Source organism: Delphinus delphis, chromosome 12 (assembly GCF_949987515.2).
Source record: "Delphinus delphis chromosome 12, mDelDel1.2, whole genome shotgun sequence".
Classification (NCBI taxonomy): Eukaryota; Metazoa; Chordata; class Mammalia; order Artiodactyla; family Delphinidae; genus Delphinus; species Delphinus delphis.
This window is the reverse complement of record NC_082694.2, coordinates 10,099,893-10,127,184: the sequence shown is the minus strand read 5'-3', so window position 1 is coordinate 10,127,184 and position 27,292 is coordinate 10,099,893. Positions and strand designations below refer to the sequence as shown.

The window sequence follows — 27,292 nt, the reverse complement described above, 5'->3', positions numbered from 1 at the left end:
AGGGGACACGGGTTCGTGCCCCGGTCTGGGAGGATCCCACATGCTGCGGAGCGGCTGGGCCTGTGAGCCATGGCCACTGAGCCTGTGTGTCCGGAGCCTGTGCTCCGCAACGGGAGAGGCCACAGCAGTGAGAGGCCCGCGTACCACAAAAAAAAAAAAAAGAGATCGGTACTGTCTGGCTGGTTGATTGGTGGTCAGTGACCATAACTGAATGAATGAATGGATGCACATAGCTCTTGCAGTCCCACTATCCACGCTTTCAGAAATTCCCATCTAGGAATGAGAACACTTTTCTCTTCTTGGCAGGTGCTCTGTGTCTCTGAATCCAGCCCCACGTGTGTGGAAGGGGAGTGGCTGCATCTGAAGTTGGCTGGCTGGTGCAGGGTTTAGAAGGATCCCATCACCCCCCTAGGCCTACTGACCCACCCAGTGCCAGGCCAGTGTTGGCCTTGGCATTGGTGGGCCACTGATAAACTTGCCAAGTTCTCTCTGAGCAACAGTTCAGGAACTTGTAGGTCAATGCATTCATCAAGGAAGGGGATGTGAGAACTCACCATCTTGAATGAGTGAAGTAATGGTTAAACTTTTTGTGTCCTTATTGTCAGCATTTATTCCATCAGGTGAGTAGACCACCCACCAGTATACCAACAACCTTTGAAAAAGGACTCAGAATATACACAAAATGAATGGAATTTGTGATGATTATTTTCTGTTGCTTTTCAAAGTAAACCGAGAAGGACAAACAAAACTGCTGTCCCCAGGGAATAGTAGAAGACTGAAAACTTTAAAAGGGAAGGAGAAATTAATATAGTTCAAAATATGTAATCATGAAAAATTAGGAACAGTTTATAAACAAAGAGCTTTCTGACTAAAACTCTGTTTTGCTTTATTTTTACCCTCCGGCCTTCACCCATATTTATGGGCCATCCTGGGGAAAGTCTCAGAGATGGGTCAGAATGACAGCACGAATAAGAAGGAAAATTATGACACTACATATCATGAGATTTGGGACAAAGTTTCTAGCTACATATCTTTAGTGGGCAATGTTTACTGCCCCGGACATCTAGTGGAATCAAAATTTTTCAGAAATGATTTATGTTATTGGAATTTCCCTTCCCAAGAGAAGGAATTTTAGAGTGTAATTTCACGTATTCGTTGAGTTTGTATTATTTATTCACTGTATTTATAGACTGCTTTACAGGGAAAAATATCAGGTCTCCACTGCTGGTATTAATATGCCTTTATTTACTTCACTTGAGGTGAAATTCTAGAAGAAACAAGAAGAACAGCAGGCAAATCAATTACAAAGACACAAAAGAAAGCAAGTATATGTCTTTAAAACTCTTTAAGATCACACTTTTCTATAGGCCTATGTACTGTATTATAGGTACTAAGTTACCATTTTACTGTTCTTTAAAACAGCTACTTGTGCAGCAAAGACAAATAGAGATATGAAGGAAAGAATTGTCTGATATCCTCTCTATAACCTCCAAGATGAAAGTGTAACTATCCTTCTATTTTGGGGAAATCCCTCAACTTCATGTGTCCGACAGGTTCTTACTCTCTGGAGGCTATTCAGAGGACAGGGACTGGACTTGCAAATGGTGTTTATACCGTTTCTTACACCGGGAGCCCTGAGTGGTGTAATAACTTTCCGCCAAACACGCTTTATACTTCCACGTGCGTGACCTGGTTTGAGGCCAATCTTAGCCCTGGGTGAGAGCTGGTGCAGTCTTTAGTACCTCATTCCACGGATAAGACCAAGGACAAAAAAAATCACTTGCCCTAGGCCCAGCCGTAGAAATAACAAAAGTGATGAACACACTCTTCCCTTTAAAGCAGCTTCATATCATTATTATGTTTTAAGTAACACTTTGAGAATTAAGGCAGGTATTCGATCACAGGTCATAAGGATAGAAATGGGAATCAGAAATTGTCAGCAGTCCATATTAGTGCCTGGGTAGCAGAGGAGTGAGAACTTGTTGGAATATTGCATACAGATGTGAATTCCAACTCCTGAGGTTCCTTTCCCACAGCATCTGCCTGGGCTCCAGCCTCTGCAATCAGCAATCAGCTGGTGCTTCACTCTACAATAACATATAAACTTTCAAACACACATTTCCAAGTACAAGTTGAATTCTGTTAGCATTTCAACACTGGATTAGGAGTTTGGGATTAGCAGATGCAAACTAGTATATATAGGATGGATAAACAACAAGGTCCTACTGTATAGCACAGGGAACTATATTCAATACCCTGTGATAAACCATAAAGAAAAAGAATTTAAAAAACACTGAAAATATGGGCCCAAGGGGCTTGTAAGGGTGTACTGATAAAAATTTTTCAATTTGTTTTCATGTGTTTTATCATCACAGGAGCCAATGTTGATGGGAATTCTGAATCAGAATTTTTCCTTGGCAGTATGGACAGAATTTCCAATAATAGTAAATGCAAATAGATAAAATTGGAGTTAGGGGTCAATAAGTGATACCTCTTCTTCCTCTTGCCTGAGTTCAGAACCAAATGTGAGACTAAGCTGAGGGTCCAGCAGATGGAGCTCAGACAATTCTCTCCAGGAATACTTGGCTGGCTAATGTGGGTGCTTCACCTGGAACTAGGAAGAGTGCTCCAGTCACTGGTAAGGTTTAGGATACCCTTGCCTTCTCCAAACCCCCTCCATGAGAGAGTTTGCTTTTGTAAAATTCACAGCGTAGAGGAGCAGATCAAAACGTTTGCTCTGTGCAGAGGGATAGAGACAGAGAGACAGAGGCAAGGAGAAAGGAGCCAGTAACAGGCACCTGAATCCCTCTCCCAAACTGAACAGTGAAGTCTCTCCCCAACCCCTGGGGGACGGGGCTAGTGAGGGGCTGAGCACTTTCTGGAAGTGGTACCCCAGAGGCGTTCTCTCCATCAAAGCAAAGGCTCATCTCAGATCTGATTATGATGGAAGCGAATGGGCTCTGAAGAGGAACTAGAATCCCATGCATCATTTCTTCCCTAGACAGATGTAAAAATTTAAAAAGAAAAATAGGGAATTCCCTGGCCGTCCAGTGGTTAGGACTCAGTGCTTCCACTGCAGGGGGCATGAGTTTGATCCCTGGTCAGGGAACTAAGATCCTGAAGGCCATGCAGTGTGGCCAAAAAACAAAACAAAACAAAAAGGCCAAATATGTCACTGTCTGAGTTGGTGAATAGGTGGTCTTTCCTGGGTGCAGGAATAGGAACTAGGTCAGTGGTTCCCAAGCCCAACTGTGCATCAGCCGTGGGGAAGAGGATGTGGAATGGAAAGAGCTTATTAAAAATCCGTATTCTTGGAACCCACCAAGAATCTCTAGAAGCGGAGTCCAGGTTCTGCACATCTTTGCATATTCTCTGAGTGACTTGGATACGGTTGGCCAGATACCAGCCCCTGGTGTTTGGAACCATTGGCTGAGATGGTTTTCGGAGATCAATTTACCACAGAAGTCTCTTTAAAATGAATACTTCTACTATCCCTGAATTTACAGTACACATTTCCTTCTGTAAATTGCATGATAATCATAAATTAAATATAGTTGGGCATCTCTTTGGTGCCTGGGTCTCCGCTGGGAGAAGTGAGAGGATGCTTTTGTGCTGAGGACCACACGTGGGCTAGAATGGCTTCGTCAACACAGTCCACATCATCCCATTTTTCTGTGAAATGGCTACCCATTTGTCCCAACACCATTTATTAAAAAGTCCATCTTTGCTCCAGTGACCCGAGAAGCCCCCTTTATCGTATACTGAATTCCCATAAGTACTGGGTCTTTTCCTGGGCTTTCTAGTCTAAACACTGGTCTATTGGTCTCTGAACACGACAGTACTACACTGTTTTCATTACAGAGGCTGAGACAGTATGCTTTCATGTCTTGCGGGACTAGTCCCCTTTGGGCAGTTTTTGTTTTTTCAGTGTTTTCCTGGTTATTTTTGCATGTTTGTTTTCCCCATGAACTTTAGTATTAACTTGTCTAACTTGATTAGAAGCCTGTTGGTGTTTTTATTGGCACTGCTTGCAATTTATAATGCAATTTATAATGCAATTTATAATGCAATTTCACTTTGGGGAAATGGGTAGTAAGTCAAACCTATCCTAGAAAAGGGGAGGTCTTTCCAATTTCTTTAAGTTTACTTTGAGCTCTTTCAGTGTGTGTTAAAGTTTTCCTCATGTAGATTTTGTACATATCTTAAGTTTATTCCTAAGTAATTTAATCTTCTGTGTCATTGTAAAGGGGGGTTTCCCTACCATTATATCCTCTACCTAATTAGTGTTTTGGTGTAGAAAGGCAATTGACTTCTTTATATTAATTTTATTAATTTATTTATTTAAAAAATTTATTTATTTATTTATTATTTTTGGCTGTGTTGGGTCTTCGTTTCTGTGCAAGGGCTTTCTCTAGTTATGGCAAGCGGGGGCCACTCTTCATCGCGGTGCGCAGGCCTCTCACTGTCGCAGCCTCTCTTGTTGCAGAGCACAGGCTCCAGACGCGCAGGCTCAGTAATTGTGGCTCACGGGCCCAGCCGCTCCGCGGCATGTGGGATCTTTCCGGACCAGGGCTCGAACCCGTGTCCCCTGCATTGGCAGGCAGATTCTCAACCACTGCGCCACCAGGGAAGCTCTGTATATTAATTTTATATTCGACCACCTCATGCAATTCTAGGTTATGCCATTATATCATCTGAAAATGGAAATAGTTTTACTTTACCAATTATTGTGCTGCTGATTTCTTTATCATGTCTAATCGTCTATGCTAATACCTCTAGGACAATCTTGAGTACTAATGGAGATGCAGTGGGCATCCTGCCTTGTTCCTGCTCTTAGAGGAAATGCCTTTAGCATTTCCTGATTTAGACACTGGTTATAGAACCAAGATGACTAAGGTACATACATATACACACACATAAATGCATACATACATATATATATACATATGTGTACATATATTCACATTGAGAATGTATCTGTCAATTTCTCTTTGCTTGCATTTTTTTAAAAAAAAATATTTAATTTATTTATTTTTGGCTGTGTTGGGTGTTCGTTGCTGCACGTGGGCTTTCTCTAGTTGTGGCGAGCGGGGGCTACTCTTTGTTGTGGTGCACAGGCTTCTCATTGCGGTAGCTTCTCTTGTTGTGAAGCACAGGCTCTAGGTGCGCGGGCTTCAGTAGTTGTGGTACATGGGCTCAGTAGTTGTGGCTCACGGGCTCTAGAGCGCAGGCTCAGTAGTTGTGGTGCACGGGCTTAGCTGCTATGTGGCATGTGGGATCTTCCTGGACCAGGGCTCAAACCCGTGTCCCCTGCATTGGCAGGTGGATTCTTAACCACTGCGCCACCAGGGAAACCCTACTTGTGTGTTTTTAAAAACAGGCATGGGTGTTGAATTTTGTCAGGATCTTTGTAACTATTCATATGATTTAATTTTTCCCTTAAGTCTACTAGTATTGTATATGATATTAATGGATTTCCTAATATTGAACAAACCTTGCATTCCTAGAATAAATCCCACTTGATCATAGGGAGATTTGGTGTGTCCAGTCACTATTCAGGAGTCCTGGGCCTGGTTCCAGCTTCTGTCCTGCTTCAGTGTATCCTGGGAAGTGGGGTTCCTTTAGCCACCAAGGAAGCAGTGGGCTGCAAGTCCTTGTGTGGGAATGCAGACCAAGTCACAATTTAGAACTTTTAAATGTTGATACATATGATGGGTGTGTCTCCATCTGTACTCTTGCGCTAGTCCCTGCAAATGTTAGGTGTGGCCTGTCCAGGAGTGCACGTTATAGTACTAGGACACCCTGAATAATAAACACAATTGTTCATTGTTTAAATGTAATTAAGTGATCTACTTGGGGGACACACAGCTTACTCTCTAGCTTGGTCTTTTGATTTGTAAAGCAATTCCTTCTGTTAATTGCTTTCAAATAAGGAAGTGCTATTTTCCTTCATAGGAACCAGGACAAAATGTTTGTTCTTTTAACATCAGAATTAATTTATAACTTCCACCTTTTCTCTGCATACATTATATTCTACTGAATGCCTTATTGTATTTAGGAGTGTCTATTTCCCCCTTTAAATTTACTGGTAATCATCCTTCTAGTACATATGCTGAAATGACCATAAGACAAATCATAACAATAACTGTTGCATTCACTAGACTGTCTTTCCCCAGGGCTGAGGAGTTAAGGGTCTGATATAAGGTAGGAGCTTAATAAGATTTGCTAAAGGAATAAATGTGTGAATGAATGAGTGAATGGTACATTCTGAAAAAATAATAATCACTGTTATAATGATAAAATTAATGTACAGTGAGCACTGAGTACCAAAGGAGTTTTCAACTACACTATTTAATGCCCACAGCAGTCCTATGTGTGTAGCATCATTATTACTATGCCCCCATTTTCCACATGTAGATACTGAAGTTAAGTAAGTTGCCGGAGGTCAAGAAGCTAGTAGGAGACAGTGCCGCTGTTTGAATGCCTGTAAGACACACCAGTTACACTTGCATAATTTGTATCCCTTTTAAGGACACCTGGAAGAACTTTTAGGCAGAAAGAGTTTCACAGACACCACATTGAACAATAATTTGTAGTTCTTATGACTGGTTCTTAGATTTTCTCACTAGACCAGATGCCCAGTGTACCCAGGGCAAGACCTCCTTCTGTCTTCTGCTGAGTGGGTTCCACCTGTGCTGCTGATGTGCTCGAAACGTTGCCAGTGGAGAACAGGGAGGGTAGCATTTTCCTTTCAAGTAGTTGCTATATGAAAGGACTGTCAAATACAGATGCTGACAGTGAGCATTCCTGTCCCCCTCCCCACCCTGGTTATGACACTGGAGGGGGCTTGTTCCCCTGGAAAAAGTATACCATTCCCTCGCAGACTTTGTGGCATGTCCCAGCTGGCCATGTTGGTAGATTTCTCTAGGACTTTTGCATGTTCCCAAAAATGACATCACCTTCTCGAAAAGTGTCCTTCGGTCATCGGCCTTATTGCTTTTTCTCCCTTCTCGGAGCTTTACTCGATGCTTGACCACTTCCTAAGCACAAAATGGATTTATTTTCCTCTGTCTTCCCAGATCCCCAAGGTATGCAGTGATCGATCTAAATTTGGCTTGAAGCCAATTCCATATTTTCTTTGTTAACAAAGGATCACATTACAAATTGATCATCACACTTATCTTGATAATCCATGATGTTGGGTTTCTAGGAGCCTCCAAATTAGAAGAAATATGTAGACTAGAAATCCTCCCTTGGGACTATACTGTTAGGTAGACTCATTTGATCTTACTGTTTTTGTAGGTCAAAAATGATCAGAGATCTCCAATTTCATGTGGCTAAACTTAATATCTTGGAAGTCCTTCAGGGGGTCTCTGCTTAATGGTACAGGTTGCATACCCAGGTCCAGGCTTCCTGCAGAGTGTAGATGCCTCTGTAAGGGTATCACTTCTCTCCATCCACAATTCTTGCACCAAAGCAGAGGTAGCTGATTAAAATCCTCATGTTCACATGGACACAAGTGAATGTTTCCTTTTTGTTCAACTGTCTTCCTTGGAATTTTATTCCTGCTGTGGTTTTAAAATATCTCCACAAATTCTTTGATACCCCTCCCTCTGAAAGATGGAGCTTCATCCCTGTCCCCTTGACTGTGGGCTGGACTTGGTGATTTGCTTCTAATGAACAGAATATGGCAGAAGTGATGATGTGCCACTTCATAGATTAGGTCGTAAAAGACCTTATGGTTTCCGGCTGGCTGTCTCTTCGGTTAATTGCTCACTCAGAGGAAAGTCAGCTGCCATGTGAGGACACTCCAGCAGTCCTAAGGGGAGGCCCCTGTAATGGGGAACTGAGCCCTCCTGCCTACAGCCAATGAGGAGGTGAGGCCTTCTGCCAACAGCTTGTGAGCCATCTAGGAAGCAGACCCTCCAGTGCCTTTCAGCCTTCAAACTACTGCAATCTTGGCCAACCAGACAGGCCTAGCCGGTGGTTCTGGCTCAGAGTCTTTCATGAGGTTGCAGTCAAGATTCTTGAAGATTCCTTCTCTTACTCAAGACCAGCTGTCGCTCTCCTTCCCTGTGGTAGGCACTGTGCCAGGAACTGGAGAGCTAAATGGGGCATTCCTGTCTTCCAAGAGCTCACAGCTAGTAAGACAGTCAGTCTCATTAATAATCATTGGACATAAACTTGCTAAAATTGAAAGTATGTTAAAAGTGCTTTAGGTTATACTTGCATGGAGCTTTGGGAGATTAAAAGAGAGGCAGGTCTGCTTGATAAGGTGTTTTGAGTAGGTGAACAAAGAAGAGGCCTGAGGAGGCCCTGCATACAGTGGTGAAGGTGACACCCCACAAGAAAAGAAGGCCGACCAGGCCCCTCTTCAGAGACCAGGAGCTGCTCTGAGGCTACTCTGTGGGGACCAGGAAATCCCAGACCACCATGTCTGTACCTCTTCCTTAGCAGTAGTGACCTCTCAAAAAACCAGAATTAATGGTAAGAAAGGCAGAGGGCCGGCTAGGAAGAGGGGTGAGGAAATTATCCTGTTTAGAAGTGAAGTGTCTTGGAAAAAGTGTACCCAGGAGAGTTCAAGGTCATAATGATCATAGCTCCACTGAAGGGAATCTAGTCCTCAGTTAACAGTGTAGCTGTTAAGTGCTGTTAACATATAATCAAAGGTGCATTTCAATGCTAGAGTCTCCTGAGAGCAAAACAAACAAACAACACCCAAAGAAATTATGGAGATGTAAAACTTCGACTTCTCCTTGAGCACAAAGCCAAAATTTCTTGGTTCTGGGCTCATTGAAGATGACTTTACCAGGCCCAGGGTGTTACTGACTGACAGCTTGGATTGAGTCCACATCATGGAAATGCGTGGGGGATTTGCTCCTTGTGCTTGCTCTTGTTATGGACTGCTACTTTCTCATAGTTAGTGGCTTTCTAAAGTTGAAATAAAGCTTGGAAACTGACGGTATTTGGCAAAAGTTGGTAATTGTGCTTATTTTTTTCCCACAGAAAATAATCCAACAAATGACCAAAATCACAACCCACCACATGTGAAAAACATCTTCCAAACGCTCAAAGATCTTTAGGTAAATGAGAACTTATGACCATATTGATGATAAGTATATATAGTGACTCCTGATTCTAGGTTTTGTTTTTGTGCTACAGAGACAAGGAATGTAAAAATTTGCGTTCAAGTGGCAAGTCTATCTTTTTAAAAAAAACTCTATGAAAGAGCAAGGCAAACACAACCCCTTAGTAGATTAACTCTATGTTATCCAGGGTTTTCTGTCTGTGGTTGTTAATTCCTTGACCCTGATTTGACAAGCTGGCTCTTCCAAAGTCAAGTAATTATGAGTCATTTTAAGCTGAGAGTTTTCTCTCTTTTTCTAAGACAAGTTGAATAAAAAATAAATTTATTTCTTGTTCCAGAAATGTGAGGCTGTTATCACATACTTCCTAGACAGATTCACCCCAAAGCTGCAGAATTAGCTGCAGTTTTTCAACCCTGTCTGTTTCTACTAAGCCATTCTGTGGTCCCTCTACCAATAAATGAATATTTCAGTGTATTTAATCTTCTGTATTGCCCTTGAAATTCAAGAAACGTTCTTTTTAAAATTGAAGTATAATTGACTTAAAATATTGTATTAGTTTCAGGTGTACAACCTAGTGGTTCAATATTTTTATACATTACAAAATGATCACCATAGTAAGTTTAGTTACTATCTGTCGCCAAAGTTATTACAATATAATTGACTATATTCCCTATGCAGTACATTATATACCTGTGACATATTTATTTCATAACTGGAAGTTTGTTCCTCTTAATCTCCCTCATCTATTTCACTCATCCTCCCATGCCTCCTTCCCTCAGGCAACCACTAATTTGTTCTCTGTATTTATGAGTCTGTTTCTGTTTTGTTATGTGTCTTCATTTGCTTCATTTTTCAGATTCCACATGTAAGTAAAATCATACGGTGTTTGTCTTTCTCTGTCTGACTTATTTCTCTTAGCCTAATACTCTCTAGGTCCATCCATGTAATCACAAATGGCAAGATTTCATTCTTTTTTATGGCTGAGTAAGACTTTTGTGTGTGTGTGTGTGTGTGTGTGTGTGTATGAATATATATATGACATCTTCTTTATCCATTCCTCTATTTTGTTCTTGTTTTTTATTTTGGCCACACCCCACAGCATGTGGGATCTTAGTTCTCCGACCAGGGACCAAACCTGCACCTCCTGCATTGGAAGCGCAGAGTCTTAATCACTGGACCACCAGGGAAGTCCCATTCCTCTATTGATGGACATTTCTGTTGCTTCCATATCTTGCCTATTGTAAATAATGCTGCAGTGAACATAGGGGTGCATATATCTTTTCAAATTAGTGTTGCTGTTTTCTTTGGAGAAATATCCAGAAGTGGAATTGCTGTATCATATGATAGTTCCATTTTAAATTTTTTGAGGAACCTCCATACTGTTTCCATAGTGGCTGCACCAATTTACATTTCCACCAACAGTGTTCAAGGGTTCCTTTTCTCCATATCCCTGCCAACAGTTGTTATCACTTGTCTTTTTGGTAATAGCCATTCTGACAGATGTGAGGTGATATCATGGCTTTGATTTTCATTTCCCTGATGTTCAGTGCTGTTGAGGATCCTTTATTGTGTCTGTTGGACATCTGCCTGTCCTCTTTGGAAAAAATGTTTATCCAGGTCTTCTGCTTATTTTAAAATCAAGTTGTTTGTTTGATATTGAGGTGTATATGTTCTTTGTATATTTTGGATATTAACCCCTTTTCAGATATGTTATTTGCAAATGTCTTCTCCCATTCAGTAAGTGGCTTTTTCATTTTGTGGATAGTTTGCTGTGCAAAAGCTTTTTTTTTTTTTTTTTTTTTTTGTGGTATGCGGGCCTCCCACTGCTGTGGCCTCTCCTGCTGCGGAGCACAGGCTCAGCAGCCATGGCTCACGGGCCCAGCTGCTCCACGGCATGTGGGATCTTTCCGGACCGGGGCACGAACCCGTGTCCCCTGCATTGGCAGGCGGACTCTCAACCACTGCGCCACCAGGGAAGCCCTGCAAAAGCTTTTTAGTTTGATTAGGTCTCATTTGTTTGCTCTTGCTTTTGTTTCCCTTGCCTGAGGAGGCGTATAGCTGAGACTGGTGTCAAAGAGCTAACTGCTTATTTTTTCTCCTAGGAGTTTTATGGTTTTAGGTCTTATATTTAAGTCTTTAATCTGTTTTGAGTTTATTTTTGTTCATGGAGTGAGAAAGTAGTCCAGTGTGATTCTTTTGCATGTGTCACTGTCCAGTTGTTCCAACACCATTTATTAAAGAGGCTGTCTTGGGCTTCCCTGGTGGCGCAGTGGTTAAGAATCCGCCTGCCAATGCAGGGGACACGGGTTTGAGCCCTGGTCTGGGAAGATCCCACATGCCGCGGAGCAGCTAAGCCCATGCACCACAACCACTGAGCCTGCACTCTAGAGCCCGCAAGCCACAACTACTGAGCCTGCATGCCACAACTACCGAAGCCCGTGCTCCTAGAGCCCATGTTCTGCAACAAGAGAAGCACCGCAAGGAGAAGCCCCTGCACCGCAATGAAGAGTAGCCCCCGCTCACCACAACTAGAGAAAGCCTGTGCACAGCAATGAAGACCCAAAGCAGCCAAAAATAAATAAAATAAATGAATTTATTAAAAAAAAAAAGAGGCTGTCTTTTCTCCATTGTATATTTTTGCCTCCTTTGTCATAGATTGACCATAAATGCGTGGGTTTATTTAGGGGTTCTCTGTTCTGTTCCATTTGTCTTTGTGTCTGTTTTTATGTCAGTACTGTAGCTTTATAGTATAGTTTGAAATGAGGGAGCATGATACTCCAGCTTTGTTCTTCTTTCTCAAGATTGTTTTGGCTGTTCAGGGTCTTTTGTGTTTTCATACAATTTTTATTTTATTTTATTTTATTTTATTTTTTTGCAGTACGTGGGCCTCTCACTGTTGTGGCCTCTCCCGTTGCGGAGCACAGGCTCAGGACGTGCAGGCTCAGCGGCCATGGCTCACGGGCCCAGCCGCTCCGCGGCATGTGGGATCTTCCCGGACCGGGGCACGAACCCGTGTCCCCTGCATCGGCAGGTGGACTCTCAACCACTGCGCCACCAGGGAAGCCCAAATTTTATTTTATTTTTTCCTCATTTCATTGATTGATTGATTGAAGTATAGTTGATTTACAATATTGTATTAGTTTCAGGTGTACAGCAAAGTGATTCAGTTATATATATATATATATATATATATATATATATATATATATATATATATACTTTTTTTTCCTGGTTCTTTTACATTATAGGTTATTACAAGGTATTGAATATAGTTCCCTGTACTATACAGTAAATCGTTGTTGTTTATCTATTTTACGTATAGTGGTGTGTATCTATTAATCCCATGCTCCTAATTTATCCCTCCTCCACCTTTTTCCCCTTTGGTAACCATAAGTTTGTTTTCTGTGTCTGTGAGTCTGTTTCTGTTTTGTAAATAAGCTCATTTGTATTGTTTTTTCGATTCCACATCTAAGTGATATAATATAATATTTGTCTTTCTCTGTCTGGCTTACTTCATTGATTATGATAATCTCTAGGTCCATCCATTTGCTGCAAATGGCAATATTTCGTTTTTTTCCATACAAATTTTAGAATTATTTGTTCTAGTTCTGTGAAAAATGCCATTGGTATTTTGATAGGGATTGCAGTGAATCTGTAGACTGCATGGTATATCTTTCCATTTGTTTATGTTGTCTTCAATTTGTTTCATCAAAGTCTTGTAGTTGTCCAAGTATAGTCTTTTACCTCCTTGGTAAGATTTGTTTCTAGGTAGTTTATTCTTTTTAAAGCATTTGTAAATGGGATTGTTTTTGTAATTCACTTTCTGATAGTTCTTTGTTACTGTACAAAATGCAACAGATTTCTCTATATTAATTTTGTATTCTGCAACTTTATTGAATTCATTTATTAGTTTTAATAGTTTTTGGGGTGTGTGTGTAGGATTTTCTATATATAGTATCATGTTATCTGCAAACAGTGACAGTTTTACTTCTTCCTTTCCAATTTGAATTCCTCTTATTTCTTTTTCTTGTCTGATTTCTCTGGCTAGGACTTCCAATACTGTGTTGAATAAACATGGACAGAGTAGGCATCCTTGTCTTGTTCCTGATCTTTGAGGAAATTCTTTCAGCTTTTCACCATTGAGTATGATGTTAACTGTGGGCTTGTCATATATGGCCTTTATTATGTTGAGGTATGTTCCCTCTACGCCCACTTTGTTGAGATGTTGAATTTTGTCAAAAGGTATTTCTGCATCTATTGAGATGATCATATGGTATTTATTCTTCAGTTTGTTAATGTGCTGTATCACATTGATTGATTTATGCAGATATTGAACCATTGTTGTATCTCTGGAACAAATCCCACTTGATCATGGTGTATGATCCATTTAATATATTGCTGTATTCAGTTTGCTAATTTTGTTGAGGATTTTCGCATCTATGTTCATCACTGATATTGGCCTATAAATTTCCTTTTTTGTGGTGTCTCTATCTGGTTTTCATATCAGGGTGATGCTGGCATCATAGATGGGTTCAGAAGCATTCCTTCTTCTGCAATTTTCTGGAAAAATTTGAGGAGGATAGGCTTAGCTCTTCTTGAAATATTTGGTCAAATTCACCTGTGAAGCCATCTGGTCCTGAACTTTTGCTTGTTGGGAGGGTTTTTTTTTGTTTTTTTTTTAAATTACTGATTCAATTTTATTACTGGTAACTGTTCTGTTCAGATTTTCTTCTTCTTCCTGATTCAGTCTTGGGGGATTATATATTTCTAGGAATTTATCCATTTCTTCTAGGTTGTCCATTTTATTGGCATATAATTATTTATAGTGATCTCTTATAATCCTTTGTGTTTCTGTGGTGTCAAGTGTAACTTCTAATTCATTTCTGATTTTATTTATTTGGGCCCTCTCTTTTTCTCTTGATGAGTCTGGCTATCGGTTTATCGATTTTGTTTATGTTTTCAAAGAATGAGCTCTTAATTTCATTAATCTTTTTTTATTGCTTTTTAAGTCTCTATTTCATTTATTTCTGTTCTGATCTTTATTATTTCTTTTATTCTATTAACTTTAGGTATTTTTTGTTCTTTTTCTAATTCCTTAGGTGTAAGGTTAGATTGTTTATTTGAGATTTTTCTTGTTTCCTGAGGTAGGCTAATGTTGCTATAAACTTCCCTCTTAGAACTGCTTTTGCTGCATCCCATTGAATTTGGATCATTGTGTTCCCATTTTCATTTGTCTCTGGGTATTTTTTGATTTCCTCTTTAATTTCTTCAGTGACTTATTTGTTGTTTATGTGCATGTTGGGTGTATTTTTGGCAATTTTTATGTTTATGTTTTTGGCAGTTTTTTTCTTGTAGTTGATTTTTCCTATCATTATGGTCAGAAAAGATGTTTGATATGATTTCAATCTTCTTAAATTTATTGTAACATATATTATATAATATATATATGATTTTTTTTGGCCATGCTCTGTGGCTTGTGGGATCTTAGTTCTCCGACCAGGGATCAAACCTGTGCCCCCTGCAGTGGAAATGCTGAGTCCTAACCACTGGACCTCCAGGGAATTCCCTATATATGATTATTTTAAGTTGATGGTCTCTTAAGTTCGAATGCATTCTGATAATCCTGCATTTCCACTCCTGCACCCCCACCATATTTAATGTTGTTAACATCATATTTTATATCTTTTTGTTTTGTGTATCCCTCAACTACTTATTGTGGAGGTAGATGATTTTACTACTTTTGTCTTTTGGTCCACTACCTCACTGTATATTTGCTTTTACCAATGAGCTTTCCTTCTGTGATTTTTATATTTCCAGTTGTGGTCTTTTTTTTTCCACTTAGAGATGTCCTTTTAAATTTTCTTGTAAAGCTTGTTCAGTGGTAACTCTTTTAGCTTTTCCATGTCTGTAAAACTCTTTATCTTTCCCTCAAATCTGAATGATAGCTTTGTGGAGTAGAGTATTCATGGTTGTAGGTTTTTTCCTTTCACCACTTTGAACATATCATGCCCACTCCCTTCTGGTCTGCAAAGTTTCTGCTGAAATGTCAGCTGATAGCCTTATGGGAGTTTCCTTGTACATAGCAAGTTGCTTTTCACTTGCTGCTTTTAGGATCCTCTCTTGATCTTTATTATTTTTTTCTTTTTCTTTAAATTTTTATTGGAGTATAGTCTTTTTTAAAAATATTTATTTATTTATTTAAATTTTATTTTTGGCTGCATTGGGTCTTAGTTGCAGCATGCGGGATCTTCCATTGCGGCATGTGGGCTCCTCACTGTGCCAGGTGGTCTTCTCTTTAGTTGCAGTGTGCAGGCTCCAGAGCGCATGAGCTCAGTAGTTGCGGTGCATGGGCTCTCTAGTTGTGGCCCATGTGCTCAGTAGTTACGGCGTACGGGCTTAGTTGCCCCGTGGCATGAGGGATCTTAGTTCCCTGACCAGGGATTGAACCCACATCCCCTGCATTGGGAGGCAGATTCTTAACCACTGGACCACCAGGGAAGTCCCTGGAGTATAGTCTTTATCTTTAATTTTTGCCATTTTAATTATGTCTCGGTGGAGACCTTTCTGGGTTCATCTTGTTTGGGACTCTGTGCTTTCTGTATCTGGATGTCTGTTTCCTTTCCCAGGTTAGTGAAGTTTCAACTATTATTTCTTCAGATAAGTTCTCTGACCCTTTATTTCACTCTTCTCTTTCTGGGACCTCTGCAATGTGAATGTTAGTATGCTTGATGTTGTCCCAGAGGTCTCTTAAACTATCCTCATTTAAAAAAATTCTTTTTCCTTTTTTATGTTCAGCTTGGGTGATTTCCACTCCTCTGTCTTCCAGTTTGTGGATCCATTCCTGTGTATCACCTAATTTACTGTTGATTCCTTCTAGTGTATTTTTTATTTCAGTTTTTGCATTCTTCAGCTCTGTTTGGTTCTTCTTTATATTTTTTAACTCTTTCTTAAACTTCTCATTGTATTCCTCCAATTTTCTCCTGAGTTTGTTGAGCATCTTTTTTTTTTTTTTTTTGCGGTACGCAGGCCTCTCACTGTTGTGGCCTCCCCCGTTGCGGAGCACAGGCTCCGGACGCGCATGCCCAGCGGCCATGGCTCACGGGCCCAGCCGCTCCGCGGCATGTGGGATCTTCCCGGACTGGGGCAAACCCGCGTCCCCTGCATCAGCAGGCGGACTCTCAACCACTGTGCCACCAGGGAAGCCCTGTTGAGCATCTTTATGATCATTACCTTGAACTCTTTATGAGGTAGATTGCTTATCTATACTTCAGTTAGTTCTTCTTTGGGGGTTTTGTCTTATTCCTTCATTTGAAACATACTAATTTTTTCCACATTCCACCTAATTCTCTGTGTTTATTTCTAAGTATTAAGTAGGTCAGTTATGTTTCCCCATCTTAGAGACGTGGCCTTGTGTATGAGACTTCCCATGGGGCCCAGCAGCACACTCCTCTCTGGTCACTTGAGCTATGTGCTCAGGTGGGCTCTTTTGTTGTGGCAGGGCTGGCTACTGTGGATGTGCTGGTAGGTGAAGTTGGCCCCTGACTTGGTTGGCTGCCGGGCCCTGCCTTGTGCTTGCTGGTGTTGGGGGGCTGGGGCCTGGTGTGGCTGGCTGCACAGCCTGGGGGGTCCTGGGACTGCTGCCAGTCCGTTGGTGGGCAGGCAGGCCCCCGGCGCTAAAAGACTCGAGGGAGGACTTCAAAATGGTGCTTGCCAGCCCCAGGGTCACTGTGGTAGAACAAGATCCCCAAAATGACTGCTGCCAGCACCTATGTCCCCAGTTGCCTCCTTCCTCTCTGGGAGCCTCTCCGAGATCAGCAAGTGGGTATGACCAGTGTCCTTTCAAATTATTGCCTCTGTGCTGGGGCTCAGAGTGTGTGAGATTTTGCATGTGTCCTTTAAGAAGAGAGTCTGTTTCCTACAGCTCTTTAGCTCTTCCGTAGGCAAACCCCGCTGGCCTTCAAAGCCAGGCATTCTGGTGGCTCGTCCTCCCAGTGCAGGAGCCCGGGGCTGGGGATCCCGATGTGGGGTTTGGACCCCTTGCTCCTTGGGGAGAACCTCTACCGTTGTGATTATCCTCCTGTTTGTGGGTCACCTTGCCTGGGGAGTGGGTACTGACTATACCCTGTCTCACTGTGGTTCCTTCTTTATAGCTTTAGTTGTGGGAAGTCTTTTCCACTAGTCTCCAGGTCATTCTCATAGACAGTTGTTCTGGAAACAGTCATGACTTTGGTGTGCCCCTGGGAGGAGATGAGCTCAGGGTCTACCCACTCTGCCATCTTGGCCACATACCTCAAGAAACATTTTTTTTTATAGTATTTTGTGGTTTCTGAATTGTTTTCACGAACATTGTGTTATCAGTGAGGTAGGTCTTATTATTTCTATTTTATACTAGTTGAGACTGGGGTCGGAGAGGCTCAGCAGCTATTTGAAAGGTTCTGGCTGAGCCCTGTAAGGGTGCTCCCTGACCAGCAGCAGCAGCATCACTCAGGGAAAGTGAGAAATGCGCATTCTCAGCCCCCACACCCTAGACTTCCTGAATCAGAAACTCTGGGGTGGGGCCCAGCGATCTGTGTCTTAACAAGGCCTCCTGGTGATTCTGAAGCACACTCCAGGGTGAGAACCATGCCTCAGTCTACCCAGGAATTTGTTAGGTTAAAAAAATAAACGAAAACAAAACACTGATGTCCGTTTGGACCTTTCTCCAAAATCCTAACTCCTCACTTTGACTCTAGAGGCAGTTACTTTCATCATGAAAACAGAACTAATCACAGCTGCTGGGTGTTTTTAGATGAACCCATTTTGTCTTTTGTAGGTCACATTGCAGAGGAGAAGAGGGATAAAGAATCCTCTCTATTCAACAGGGATGTAAGTGATGAGCAGTTAACAACCATAAATAAAGGAACAGTTCAAGAAGCAATCAGTCCAGGTAATAATCTATAGAGTGTGAGCTAAATAAGGTGCCTACATATGGATGACTTCAGAATGCAACTTCTGCCTTTCATGGTGTTTTAATGGACTAGGTGTCAGCACACCTTTAATTTACCCATGAAAGCACATGATCTACAGTTAAAATTATGCATTAAACTAACTCTAGGAATTTGCCACCCACCCTTTCAAAAAGATGCTGCTTTTTTTTTTTTTTTTTTTGCGGTACGCGGGCCTCTCACTGTTGTGGCCTCTCCCGCTGCGGAACACAGGCTCCAGACGCGCAGGCTCAGTGGCCATGGCTCACGGGCCTAGCTGCTCCGCGGCATGTGGGATCTTCCTGGACCGGGGCACGAACCTGTGTCCCCTGCATTGGCAGGTGGACTCTCAACCACTGCGCTACCAGGGAAGTCCAAAGATGCTGCTTTGATGTTGTTTCTACAAGCCAGGGTCATCCATAACATGGGCATCATAATCACAGTCCTTGACATTACTGAGCACTGATGCTTTCTACCAAACAGGAGGGATTAAATGCCAAAGGTTAACCTAGTCCTTGATCTTCATCCTTGGATTACTTGAGGCTGGGCCCATTCAGAGTGAGTAGAAACTTGCCATCATGGCAACATGCTGGTACCAAGTCCAGGACGCTCCCTCCATGTGGCTACCCACTAACAGAATTATACCTGGTTGTCACTTCCTAACTCTAAGAAATTGAATGCTGAATTATTCCAACAGAGCCCTTAAAGTTGCTTGATGCTGCTGCCTCTTGACATAGCATCGACGAAGGTGGGAAGTTGGACGTGCCTCAGTTTTCTCCCCATAACCCAAGAAGGCCCTTGGCCAGTATGTCCCGCCTGCATCACTAGGCTCCCCTCAGCGGCTCTCCACATCTGATTCCTATCATTGTACCTCTGTGCCCCATTTCCCTGATTCCTTTATCTCTTTTGGGTCACATTACAAATGGGGTAACAGAAGCTCTGAGTCCCCAGTGGCAGCTGATGACTGCTTCCCTTGAGATCTAGCTAAGATTGCCTTGGACAGTATTCCCAAGCCCACATGCAGTGGCATTCCAAATCTACCCTCAAGGTTTCTACAAGTCCCTAAAGGGTTGAAAAAGCTTGGGATCATCTTGGCATCATGTTTGCCTTATGTCTTGAAATTCCCCCAAACCTACACACCCGAGGCAGATAATGTATATGGCAGAATTACCTGGAGCTGGGGGTGGGGGAGGAGGGATGAGGGACAGCAGAGAAGAGGTTGTATCACTGCCCTGTGAAAGCTTCAGACTGAATACTTGACTCCATTATTTTTAATTGAAATACAGTTGATTTACAATATTGTGTTAGTTTCGGGTATTCAGTAAAGTGATTCAGAATATACCTATACATATATACACACACGCAACACACACACACACACACACACACACACACACACACACACATATATATATACACATATATATTCTTTTTCAGATTCTTTTTCATTATGGTTTATTACAGGATATTGAATGTAGTTCCCTGTGCTATACAGTAAGACCTTGTTGTTTATCTGTTTTATATATGGTAGTTTGTATCTGCTAATTCCAAACTCCTGATTTTTCCCTTCCCCCCCTTCCCCTTTGGTAACCATAAATGTGTTTTCTTTGTGAGTCTGTTTCTGTTTCGTAAATAAGTTCATTTGCATCGTTGTTTTAGATTCCACATATAAGCGATATCGTATGATATTTGTCCTGGTCTGACCTACTTCACTCAGTATGACCATCTCTAGGTCCATCTGTGTTGCTGCAAATGGTGTTATTTCACTCTTTTTTATGGCTGTTGACTTCATTTTTCTTTTTTTAGATTTATTTATGGCTGTGTTGGGTGATTCCATTTTTCTTAAAAGCCATTGTAGTGGGACTTTTCACCTCCTGTAGTGGCCCCGTCTCCTCCCTCCATCTTCACTCTCCTCTATTCCTCTCCTGACCTCCAAACTCGTTGCTTTGCTGTTTGCCAGCTCATACCCTCAGCATCTCACCTCCACCATCAAAGGTTAGGAATGTCTTTTCCTAAACACAGCCAGTTTATTCCCCAAGAGGACTTGTGGAACCAGCAGCTAAGATGCTAAGGTTTTCATTCTGGCTCCAAGCAGAACCAACCAGGTGTCCCTACAAAGGCGTACAGGGTCGTCGCTCTCTGTTTACTCGGCCGTGCGTCTTCTCATTTAGATGTTCCAAGCAGGAGTATGCCATGCGCACAGCTTCTGCGCTTTCTGTAGAGGGACATCAGCGTCGCCGCTGTCTCGGTGGCAGGAATCCTCACGGCCACAGTGTCGCTGCTGCTGGTGTTGGTCACGTACATCAGGAAGAAACAGCCATTGTGAGTAGCTCTTAGCGCCCGCCTTCCTTCCAAGAACTCACAGATTTTTGTACCAACGTTGCCCCCAAATTTCCTCTGACCCTGGATTTAGGAGGACAGTGGGGACCTCTGAGCCTGGCTGTGCGTCAGCATCAGCTGACATGCCTCCTAGACGTGCAGATCACCCAGGCCATTGGTTTTCAGACACTGCCTTGTGGTTCTGATGCACAGCTGGGTTCAGGGTTTCCTGGTTTGGGCCATCCTTGCCTCTGAAGGCCACCAGAGGTGAGGCCGCACCTCTTCCCATACTGAGGACCACTGAAAGACGAGATGGTACAGCCTCTGGCTGGAAGATTGGAAAACAGGAATATGGATGTAGAAAAGAAAGGCAAAGTATAGCTCCAGGTGTGTGGGGATGGATGAGGCTGAGGAGGAGAGGAGAGGAGGCTGACGTTCGGCTCGTTCAGACTGCTGCAGCCGCGCTGATGGTTAGAATATTGAAAGATGCCTCTGTTGGTTGGTAAACAGCCCCTTTCCAGGACCTCCCCACACTTCCCAGTCTTCCCCATGACCCAGCAAGTGAAGGGTTAATGGCTGGTGCGGAGGGGCGGAGGGGTGCGGTGAGAGGGCCTCCAGGGCTCTGCTCCATCAGTGGCCATTTTCAATAGTCAGTGTATGTCTGTACCACTTGTTAAGTACTTCAACTATCTCCCTGATGAGAGGGCTCAAGCACAGTGGTGCTAACCAGGAGCAGGCACTAGAAAGCAGAGTTTACAAGATTATGCATTTGCAGTAATTGCGCCTCGAAATTATGTGCCTTGGTCTGTATCCCTTGGGACCCACATTCCTGATCACGGGGAAAAGCAGCTCTCCAAGGCCCCTCACGTCCTGCCCAGCACTGTGTTAGGTCCTCGGCCTGTCCACAGAGAAAGGAGGCCGTGGTGTGTGATGAGGGGTGAAGTGTCCACCCCCCATCCCATCCCTGCCAAACTCTGCAGTATTTAAATTTCCCCACAAGAGTTGCATTGCTTTCCCTAAGTGTGCTTGAAAATGCCAGGCTCCCGGGACCGGTAACCCATTCCGGCCAGCCACCATCGCCTCCCACCCAGCTTTCTGGGAGAGGAGAGAGAGAGCAGTGGGTCCCCTGAAGCGAAAGGGGAATCCTGAGTATGGCAGAAGTTAGAGAAGATTTAAAGCCCTCTTGGAAATAAGTTTGACGGGCTTCACAGTTCTGACTGGGGCTTATCCATTGGATTCACCATTTCCCTTCCGTGTCTCTCAGAGGTATCAAAAGAAGTGGTGAAGGGGAATTCCCTGGCCGTCCAGTGGTTAGGACTCTGCGCTCTCACTGCGCAGGGCCCGGGTTCGATCCCTGGTCAGGGAACTAAGATCCTGCAAGCTGTGTGGTGCAGCGGGGCGGGGTGAAGTGGTGAAGACTGGCTCCGTCCCACAGAGACGAATCAAAGCTGTGGAGAGCCTGTGTTAGTTATGAGAACGTGGTGGGAAAGGATTTTCCCAGAGACTCTGTGGTGCCCCGAGGCAAAATGAATTTCACCCGCGACAAGCCTTCCTGATGGGAAGTACATAGAGTCCTCACCCCGCAGAAACATCAGCCGCTATTTCCTCCCACGGAGTAGCTGGTAGGAATTGCTACCCATTTAGTTGTGCGGTACAGTTCCCGTGTGCTTTGTTTTAGATCTCCTTCAGCAAACATGACCTACAGTATTTTTATAATGAATGGAAAGACTTGGTGGCAAAAGTCTCAAGCAAAGAAGACCAGAAAACATGGAGGAAAACAGGAACAGTTGAAGTTACATTCCAGCGTCTAAGCCAGGTGATGGGGCCAGCCAACCAGCACCCAAAGCCGTGATGCGAGGCGATTCTCCATCCGGACTCCGTGGAGAGGCAGTTGGATTTCTGGCTGTGAGGTGCACGCTGCAAAATGTTTACCTTTTCCTCTCAACTTTGAATGGACCAAGAAAATTTTGACCACAGAATGCTCATAATGGTAATGGCGTTAACGACTAGTACGGGAGACTTAGCACATTTCCCCAAAGACTGACCTGACACACAATGGATTCATTTATTATAGCAGTGCTTCATTTTCTCAGCCGTTCACTGAACAGATATGAATTGAGCACCCCATATACAGACAATATCAAAATACATGAGGCAACCAAAGATGCTCGAATCAGCAGGCATGGCCCTCGCAGGTTTCTGAGGACATGGCAGGCAGCTGGCTGAGGCCCTTTGGTAGTCGGTCTATGCCTCTCTGTCCCCATGGCCAAAGGGGCCAGGGGTCTGAGGGCTGGGGTCCAGAGGAGAAAGGTGAGAAGCGGGGGACTCAAGTTGGCGTTGCAGGCTCAAGAGAGCAGCCATTGCAGCTCAGGCAACTCTCGCCCCTACACTGGAAGGCAGGGTCCAGAGAGAAGGACGCTGCCCCGCCCCCCGCCCCCCGGGAGGGAGGGTCCTGAGGCTGGGGGAGGATGTGTTCCGCCACACGTGCGGCCACAGCGGCCCCTCAGGTCCACGTGCTCCAGGTGTGATTCATGCCTTCTCGTCTCGACCTGAAGAGGATGCACACTGTCTTGTGGTGCCAGTCAGGGGATGCAGAAGGGGCAGTGGGGGAGCCCAGCCACGAGCACGCTGGCGGGGGCGTCTCAGCCGCACTAGGAAGGGCGAGGACGGGAGCGAGATCTGAGGTCAGAGATGCAAAGAAGGGGTGTGGCCTAAGCCAAGGGTCCGAATCAAGGGGTGGGGGGACCTGGCCGAAGACACCCGTGAGGGGCATGGCCTGAGGGCCCAAGCGAAGGCTTGACTTGAAGGGGTTTGGGGTGGGGCGTGTTAGCCGGAGAGGGAACGGGGCTCTAGGGAGGAGGTGGCCTCGCGAGGGCCGAGGGCACACCGTGCTGGACCTGCCAGCAACGGGTAGACTGGAGCGCAGATGGAGAACCCGGGAGGGGCGCGTCAGGGAGGGCATGGTCCAGGGACCAGAGGCGTGGCCGGGACGTAAGGGCATGGCTGGTGTTCACCCCTCCCTGGGGGAGAATGTCCTCTGGCGCAGGGATGTTGTTGGCTGCTCTTGTTGTAGGAAACATCTGCGGTTTCCCCAGGGGTAGACCTCTTGCAGGCCAAGACGCTCGCCCAGGCTCGTACTCCCCCTGGCTGGAGAGGACCCAGGCCTCCTGCTAGCTGCCGGCCTCCACACTCCTTTCCTGGGTCTCAACAAGTCTCTTGGGTCACCTTCCCTGCTTCAGCCTGGGACCCATCCTCCACCTTAATAAGCTACACTTACTGAGACCCTGTTATGTGTGTAAACTCTCGATCCATATTGAAGTATAGTTAATTTACAATGTTATGTTAATTTCTGCTGTACAGCAGAGTCATTCAGTTATACATATGTATATTCTTTTTTAATATTCTTTTCCATTATGGTTTATCATAGGATATTGAATATAGTTCTCTGTGCTCTACAGTAGAACCTTGTTGTTTATCCATTCTATATATAAAAGCTTACATCTGCTAACCCCAGCCTCCCATTGCATCCCTCCCCCAATCCCCTCCCCCTTGGCAACCACCAGACTGTTCTCTATGTCCATAATTCTATTTCTGTTTCATGGATATGTTCACTTGTGTCATATTTTAGATTCCACATATAAGTGATATCATATGGTATTTGTCTTTCTCTTTCTGACTTACTTCACTTAGTATGATAATCTCTAGGTCCATCCATGTTGCTGCAAATGGCATTATTTTGTTCTTTTTTATGGCTTAGCAGTATTCCATCGTATATATGTACTACATCTTCTTTATCCATTCATCTGTCTGTGGACATTTAGGTTGTTTCCATGTCTTGGCTATTGTGAATAGTGCTGCTATGAACATAGGGGTACATGTATCATTTTGAATTGTAGTTTTGTCTGGTTATATGCCCAGGAGTGGGATTACTAGATCATATGGTAATTCTATTTTTAGTTTTCTGAGGAACCTCCATACTGTTTTCCACAGTGGCTACACCAACTTACATTCCCACCAACAGTGTAGGAGGGCTCCCTTTACTCCACAACCATTCCAGAATTTGCTATTTGTAGACTTTTTCATGATGGCCATTCTGACTGGTGTGAGGTGGTACCTCATTATAGTTTTGATTTGCATTTCTCTAATAATCAGCAATGTTGAGCATCTTTTCATGTGCCTATTGGCCACCTGTATTTCTTGGAGAAATGTCTATTTAGGTCTTCTGCCTATTTTTTGATTGGATTGTTTGTTTTTTTTTGTTGTTGAGTTGTATGAGCTGCTTATATATTTTGGAGATTAAGCCCTTGTCGATCACATTGTTTGCAAATATTTTCTCCCATCCTGTAGGTTGTCTTTTCATTGTGTTTATGGTTTCCTTTGCTGTGCAAAAGCTTGTAAATTTGATTAGGTCCTATTTGTTCATTTTGTTTTTATTTCTATTGCTTTTGGAGACTGACCTAAGAAAACATTGGTATGATTTACGTCAGAGAATGTTTTGCCTAGCATTTCTAAAAAGCTAGTCTACCCCCAGATCCCACTTGTGACACCTCTTTCAGAGGTCTGTCTTATCCCAGCCCTGCCTTGGGCTTCCTCTCCACAGAGAGGCATTGTAATGTAACTGGATGAACGTTGGGCCACTCTTGGGAGACCTCAACTCATCTCCCCTCTGTGGGCCTCAGTTTCCTCTTCTACAGGATGGGCAGCCTAAGGTTTGCCTTGCCTACATTGCAGAGTTGTAAAGGGCAAGTAACAGAGTCAACATGAAATGACTTGCATAAAATGCCCTGTCGCTGGGTAATAATGACTACATCTCTGTGAATCAGACACTAGGCCCAGCACTTTACATATATTAACCAATTTACAGAGAGTAAATCATTTCCCCCTTTGCTTTTAGGGATGGAAGATGTTTCTTCAGGAAAAAGAAAGAAAGAAAAGAAAGACTGAATTCAATGTAGTTCAGTGCCCACTGTATGTGCCACACCCACACCTCTATATTGCCCCTCCCCCCTCTTCCCATTGATAAACATTAGTTTGTTCTCTATATCTTTTGAAATGAAATTTTAATAGCTGCTCTATCTCCCTTTGAGTTAACATAGCTCTAGCTTGGACATAGCCTGAGTACATTTGAATGGTGGCCCCTGAAAAGATAGTCCACATCCAAATCCCTAGACCCTGTTACCTTCTTTGGAAAAAGGGTCTTTACAGATGTTATTAAGGATCTTAAAATGAGATAATCTGGATCACCTGGGTGGGTCCTAAATCCAAGGACAAGTGTCATAAGAGACAGAAGAGGAATAGACACGAAGAGAAGACAGAGGTAGAGATTGGAGTCATGTGGGCACAGCTGAGGAAGCCAAGGATTGCTGACAGCCCCCAGAAGCTGGAAGAGGTAAAGTATTTCTCCCCTAGAGCCTCCAGACCTACTGGGTCCCTGATGACACCTTGATTTCAGACGTGTGGCCTCCAGAATGTGATGGTCAATTTTTGTTGTTTTAAACCACCCAGTTGGTGATAATTTATTGTGGCAGTCCTAGGAAACAAATACATGGCCATATGAACTGTCTCTGATACTTGAGTCTTGAGGGCACGTAGGATTCGGCTGGAGGGACACTGGGGATTGAGGCGGTGAAGAGAGGGGGATGGTGTTTAGGGCATCAAGGGAAGTGCACAGTGGTGGGGCAGACCCTGTGGTTTGTGGCTGGCAGGTTTGCAGTTTCCTGGGGACAGCTGGTGGGGAGCCCTGGAACCCCTGGATCCCTGGGCCCGTCTGATGCTGGTCTGGGCAGCATCACTCAGCAGCCGCCCAGAAGCCCTCACCACCAGGGAGGGAGGGACCATGGGAGGAGGTGAGGGGAAGGCACTTCCGGAGAGCCTTCTGTAAAAACCCCCTGCCAGCCAGGCCTAGCGCCCAGGGGGTGGGGGTGGGGGTGGAAGGAGAAGCATTGGGTGGGAGGGTGTGAGAGAATAAGGTGCGGGAGGGGGAAGGGGTGGAATAAGGTGGAGGGCAGGGATGAGAGAGGAAGGGGGGGCTGACAAAATGTCTTGAGGAAGAGGAGGGCTCGGGAAGAGTAAAGCAGGAGGGTGGGGGAGGGGAGAAAAAATAAAGGGGGGGGCGGGTGGGGGAGGAAAAAGCAATAAGGGGGTGTAGGTGGGAGAGTAGAGAAGTGGGGTGATGGAGGGGGAAGACTTGGATGGAGGAGGGGGTGGGAGCAAGGAGGGGGGAAGGAATAAAGAAGGAGGGGGCTGGGGAAGAAGAACGGGGAGACTTAGCGAATGTGGCAGAGGGGTGGGGGAGGGGCTCTCCCTAGTCAGCATCAACAACAGTGTTACTATTGAGCGCTGGTCCCCACTCAAGCAAACATTTAGTGGGCACCTCCCTGTGCCAGACACAGTGCCCTGGGGGCAAATACATCCCGACTCACACGCCCTCCCAGAGCTCTGCTGGGAGATAGCATGGCCCTGCCCTTGGCCTCTGTGATCCACCCCCTTCAGTCATGGGGTGGGCACGATCATTCCCATTTCATAGACAAGGAAACTGAGGCTAGAGAGGGGAAGAGCAAAAGTTCTGTGAAAGCAGGGCCCTGGTTACCCCAGGCGGGCAGCTGCCCCATAGGTCTCTGAGTGCCTGGCCAGCCATTTCCACCCGAGGTCCATCTGCTCCAGACTTCACCGCCACGGCATTTCCCAGGCATGCTCCCCGGGGAAGCTGGGCCCAGCTGGACCCCAATACTTCTCCGAGCCTCAGTTTCCTCATCTTGGCAACGGGGGTAAGAATTTACCTCCTTCACGGGGCTGTCGGGTGGTTCATTCAGCAAACATTTCTTGAGCTCTCGCTGTGTGCCAGGCACTGTGCTGGGCTGGGCGCTGGGGATGCCGAGGGGAGCACGTGGATCAGCTGCCCGACAGCAGGCTGCTGGTGGC

At 44.3% G+C, this 27,292-nt stretch overlaps 1 protein-coding gene across 1 annotated transcript; it reads left to right on the top strand.

Moving 5' to 3' along the window:
* Nucleotides 1-2,356: 2,356 nt before the first annotated feature.
* Nucleotides 2,357-22,182, top strand: C12H2orf92 (chromosome 12 C2orf92 homolog). Its single transcript, XM_060026349.2, is given in 4 exon segments — nucleotides 2,357-2,444; nucleotides 17,902-18,015; nucleotides 20,224-20,374; nucleotides 22,050-22,182. Coding segments are annotated over 4 exon segments (486 nt in total).
* The last annotated feature ends 5,110 nt before the right edge of the window (nucleotides 22,183-27,292 follow it).